The sequence below is a fragment of the Chenopodium quinoa genome, unplaced genomic scaffold, assembly GCF_001683475.1.
Source record: "Chenopodium quinoa cultivar QQ74 unplaced genomic scaffold, ASM168347v1, whole genome shotgun sequence".
Lineage (NCBI taxonomy): Eukaryota > Viridiplantae > Streptophyta > Magnoliopsida > Caryophyllales > Amaranthaceae > Chenopodium > Chenopodium quinoa.
In genome coordinates this window covers 190,041-195,331 of record NW_018743412.1, presented here as the reverse complement: position 1 = coordinate 195,331, position 5,291 = coordinate 190,041, and the positions used below count along the sequence as shown (strand labels likewise).

General features: G+C 43.1%; 1 protein-coding gene across 1 annotated transcript; it reads right to left on the bottom strand.

Annotated features, from left to right (window-relative positions):
* Positions 1-4,003: 4,003 nt before the first annotated feature.
* On the bottom strand, positions 4,004-4,396 carry LOC110739048. Its single transcript, XM_021919499.1, has one exon. It carries the CDS (start codon positions 4,394-4,396, stop codon positions 4,004-4,006), a length of 393 nt encoding a protein of 130 aa, XP_021775191.1.
* Between the last annotated feature and the right edge of the window lie 895 nt (positions 4,397-5,291).

Below are 5,291 nucleotides of genomic sequence, written 5' to 3'. Positions count from 1 at the left end.
GTCCTCTCTAGGGCTGACACGTGTGAGCATGCCATTGGACCACGTGGCATAGGGTAATTTTACCCTAAACAGGGAGCAACTCCATCTTACCACTTCCCATGAACTAAGTGTTCAAACGCCCTCTCAAGTTCTTAACCTTGCTACCTTAGCTAAGGTTCGTCTAATTCAACCAAAGGCAATCTCAAACCGTGCATCTCATCATAAAGTTAAGAAGAAACAGCATTCTAAGGCGCATCATCAAGGAAATAGAGTCTATATGTACAAGCAAATTCCAAAACATATTCATATCATCTTACCATATTTATGTTTGTCACACAAAAACGAAAATTAAACATGAGAGGGAGGAAGAAATAAAAAAGGTTCACAAATGAGGCATATAAATCCAAATAAATCCGAATCGACATACAATGACTTTTCGGTATCAACACCAATGATCCCAGGTTCCTTAGAACCAAATGCAAACAACCTTGAACCATTCAACTTCTTCCTATACTAGTCTTAAACTAAGCACGCCAAAAGAAAGAAGAGAGAGAGTAAAGGAAGGATCTCACCCATATGTCTCTTGAAGAATAACGAAGCAACCTTACAATTTACATGTCTCCAAAAGTTGCTTCCAATTTTCTTCGAAGCTACAAAAGAGAGAGATAAAAGCAAAACAAACACTAAACAAAGATAAAAGTTAGAAGGAAAAAGAGTGAAAGATCTATCAACTCATATTCTTAGGCATAACCAACTACCTAAACTCAACTCAATCTCAAATCCTCATCATTATCATAAAAATAGACATCATTAACAACAAACAAAAACAATGCTACCAAGAGCTTACCAACAACACCATGCAATAAGACCAAATCAAACTAATCCCCTTATTGTTCCCATGAGTTCTTGGTGCCTTCCCCCACACTTACCCAAACTACACCCCTTTTGACTTCAAACATCCGCCACACTAGATAAGAGCATCGTCCCCGATGCTCTATATGCAATGACAATGAAAGGGAGGGACTAAGAAGGGGGAAAAAACCAACAAATCAAGGGGGGAACTATTGGCCACTAGGGCCGACACCATCATTATCTGCATTTCAACTATCGTAAGAAAAGCCCGAAGAGGGGCCACGGGGTTCCCAACCTCCGTTGTAACCGGGAGGCCACCCATAATGACCCTTGAAGAGGTGTAATTGGGATGCGGATAATTGGTCATATGAATCGGGTTGAGCAAGAGGCAAGGGGTGAAAGGGATCAACATAGGGGTAGTTAGGGTTACCCCTATAATCACTCCCACTTGAATCCCGGTAGTCATAATGACCGGAATCGTCAGGGAACTCACGTCATGGCACATTGGGGTCCGAGGGACCCTGTAAGTAGGGGTATGTAGGTTGGTTGTCACCCCCCATGATGGCACGGGCCCTTGTTAGGCCGGCACATATGGGTAGTTAACTAGGGGAGTGACATCCCCTCTACGCAAGCTAGCGTCATAAAGAGCGTTGGTTTGAAAAAAATGGTGTTGTTGGGATGCAATCATACCTTGCATGCCGAGTTGCATGCTCTCCATTTGGGTCCGCATTGCCGCCATCTCTTGATGGTAGTCAAATTGTTGTTGATTTTGTTGTTGTTTTTGTTGTTGTTGTTGTTATCTTCGATGTCCATGCTGACGTTGTTGTTGTTGTTGACTTAGAGGGATCACCTCCACCTCATTCTCATCCTCTTCATTGTCATGCATTTCATCATGGCCTTCACCAATTTCTATCCTTGCAACCAGGAGCACACCCAAATCTTTCCTTACACACCAAGGGTGATTAACCCCCTCCCTTGTGAAAGAAGTGAACTCCGGCTTAGGGAGGAGACAGTAATGCTTGTGGGAGACTAGCAAACTCCAAGTCCACCCTCTATCCTCCGTATCCGCAATGAATTTCATCGTTTTCAATTGATCAAGATCAAACCAGATATCAATTCCATCACTTCTCCCAATGAGAGTGGAAGAACGCAACTTGTCCATGTGACCCAATTTCTCGGCCAACCGAGTGATCATCCCACCGAAATGTATCTTCCCTTTCCTTGTACCCAAGAGAACCCCTTCAATGCACTTGGTAAATAGGAAACCGAAATTCACTCTTTTCCCCAACTCTGGCTGTGTAGCTAGCCACAAAATTCGGATTTCCTCCGCTGTGATCTTTCCCAAGTCCTGTTTATTAAAAACAATGTACCCGAGGATTCGATGTAGAAGTTTGATGGTCGGGTGCATGATTTGATTGGCCAAGGAATACTTAACATTGAAGGCGTCCACCCTTGAGATGAATTTCCACCGCGCAAGGGGATTATAATCACGAAAGACCTCGTGTTCGGGGAAGAACATGTCGGCGTCCGGGTTAAGGTCCAATAGTTGGTTAAATTGGCGAAGGTTAACAGTCTCTTTTTTGTTTAAAAATTGAAAAGAGATGGAAAGCTCCTTATCCCTCGTGGCATGACATTCAAAGGAGGCTAGGAACTCAAGAGTGGGCTCCTTATATGTCCGATAGGCACTTGCCACAAATGGGCCTAACCTAAGATTGTTTAATAGGAACTAACAATTATCGTCTATGCCAAGCTTTGTTGTAGAGGGTTGGTGGTAGTTTTTTGTGGGTCTAAATTTTTATTGTGGAATTTGAGGGGTGGCATTGGTGGTGGAGGAGGTTGTTCATTTGGTTGGGGGTTTTTGGATGGTGAACCTTGTGGTTCCTTTCCACTTTTTCTCTTCTTTGAACCAAACACCATTATATCAACACCCAATTTCAATCAAACACCACACAAATCACAACAATAATTCCCCTACTTCAATAATCCAACAAAATGAGCACACTTTCGGAATCACCAAGCAACACCAACCAAGCAATACAACTCAACAACAATTAAAAAGGTCAACAAGAAATCAACAATCAACCATGCTCAATAAGATGAACCAACACAAAATCGGCATGCAAACATCAAAAATCCCCACATGAACAATAATTTTCTCACCAAAGGAAATGCTTTAAATTCAAAGAAAAACTAGAGTGGGAAGGAGATATACTAAAAATGAGTGCAAAACACTACTCTAACTAGTCTTTTGAAGAAGAATTCCAAGCCACCTTCAAGGTCCCTTCAATGGTGGAAATGCTAGAGCCGTTCGAACCTTGAGAAAAACACCGAAAATGGGGTCTTGAATGGTGAAATTTCGGACTTTGATGAGAAAACTCGAGAGAAAGTGAGGAAATTTGATGTTTTTTGATGATTTTATGATGAATCTTAATGAGATTTTAAGGTGGAAGGAGTTAGGGTTTGAAAAGGATTGGAGTTTTAGAGAGAGAGAAGAAGCAAAAATCAAAATTAGGGGGAATAGGGGTTTCGGAAATGCTGAGGAAAGAGGGGTAAAAATCGCAGAACCTCTTCGCCGCGCCGGCGGGTGATAGGGTCGCGCCCGCGTGTCAGAATGTCGCGCCCTCTTCTAGGCATCTCCTGGGCATCTCCGATTTCCGAATTTTTCTGAGAACAGTAGGCCGCGCCCGCAGGTTTTACCTGTCCGCGCCCGCGGGTCTAAGTGTCGCGCCCGCGGGTCTTCATGGAGAGCCCTCTCCCAGGCATCTCCTGAGCATCTCCAGAATATCAGTAAAGGGGGATAGAAACCCAGTCCGCGCCCGCGGGCGTAAGGGCCACGCCCGCGGGTCTTCATGGAGAGCGCTCTCCCGGGCATCTCCTGGCTATCTTCAAAGACACAATAAACCCCTTAGGACTTGAGACTAAAAATCCATTTGCAATCTTCTCTTACGATTCATAACTCCCCTTAACACCTTCATTCTCAAATTCCTAGACTAAATGCCCAAAGATTCAAGTACCTAAAAAAGAAGAACAAAAAGCGCGTAATAAGAAACTAAAGAGAAATCAACCAAGATTGATTAAATAAAAGAAATAAAAGACAGAAAGAGTTGAGAACTCGGGTTACCTCCCGAGAAGCGCTTCTTTCTGAGGTCACTAGCTTGACCATGATAAACCATCATCCAAGAGGTGGCTTAGGATCCAATGGATCAAGCCTCATACTATCTATCAAGCCTACTTCATCCTTACAAAAGTAGTGCTTCAAACGATGACCATTAACCATGAACATGTTGTCTCCCGCCTCCAACTCAAAAGACCCATAAGGAGTAGTCCTTGAAATTACGAAAGCTCCCGACCATTTTGATTTGAGCTTTCCGGGAAACAAACGGAGCCTAGAGTTGAATAACAACACCTTATCTCCAACCTTGAAGCTCTTGTACATTATATGTTGGTCGTGCCATTTCTTTGTTTTCTCCTTGTATAGTCTCGAGTTCTCGTAGGCATCATATCTAAGCTCTTCAAGTTCATTGAGTTTGAGAAATCTCTTCTCACCGGCCAACGACATATCCATATTAAGCTCCTTGATTGCCCACCAAGCTTTATACTCCAATTCAACCGGCAAATGTCAAGCCTTCTCATAGACCAACCGATAGGCGGTTGTACCAATTAAAGTCTTGTACGCCGTCCGCAAGGCCCAAAGTGTGTCGTCATGCTTGAGGGACCAATCCTTCCTAGACTTGTTCACCATCCTTTCGAGAAGGTTCTTGATATCTCTATTTGACACCTCCACTTGCCCTTGAGTTTGAGGATGATAAGGTAGACCATCTTTGTGATGAACTCCATACCTTTTAAGAAGAGCCTCAAATTGCTTCTTGGCGAAATAAGAACCTCCATCACTAATTAGCACCCTAGGAACCCCAAACCACGGAAATATTATTTTCTTGAGAAGTTTAAGCACAACCTTATGATCATTTGTAGGGGAGGGTATAGTTACAATCAACTTAGTCACATAGTCCACCGCTACCACGATGTATAGATTCCCACATGAAGAGACAAAAGGCCCCATAAAGTCGACACCCCAAACATCAAAAGGCTCAACCTCCAAAATGTTTTGTTGAGGCATTTCATCTCTTTTGGTTATGCCACCACTCCTTTGGCACTTGTCGTATCTCAAAATAAACTTTTGAGCATCCTTATGCATCGTCGGCCACCATAGGAGAGATTGAAAAATCTTTGCCACCGTCTTATCAACTTCCCTATGTCCTCCACATGGTAATGAGTGGCAATGTTCAAGAACTCCTTCGATTTCATGGTCCAGAACACATTTCCGGTAAAGGCCATCTCCACACTGTTTAAACAAGTAGGGATCATTCGAAAAGTACCTCCTCACTTCCTTGAAAAACCTCTTCTTTTGTTAAGAAGAAAACTCCGGGGGAATGACCCCGCAAGCAAGATAATTTGCTATA

Bases quoted from the DNA above. Each gene is read 5' to 3' on its own strand.
- LOC110739048 (XM_021919499.1), bottom strand. From the start codon at position 4,396: ATGGATATGTCGTTGGCCGGTGAGAAGAGATTTCTCAAACTCAATGAA.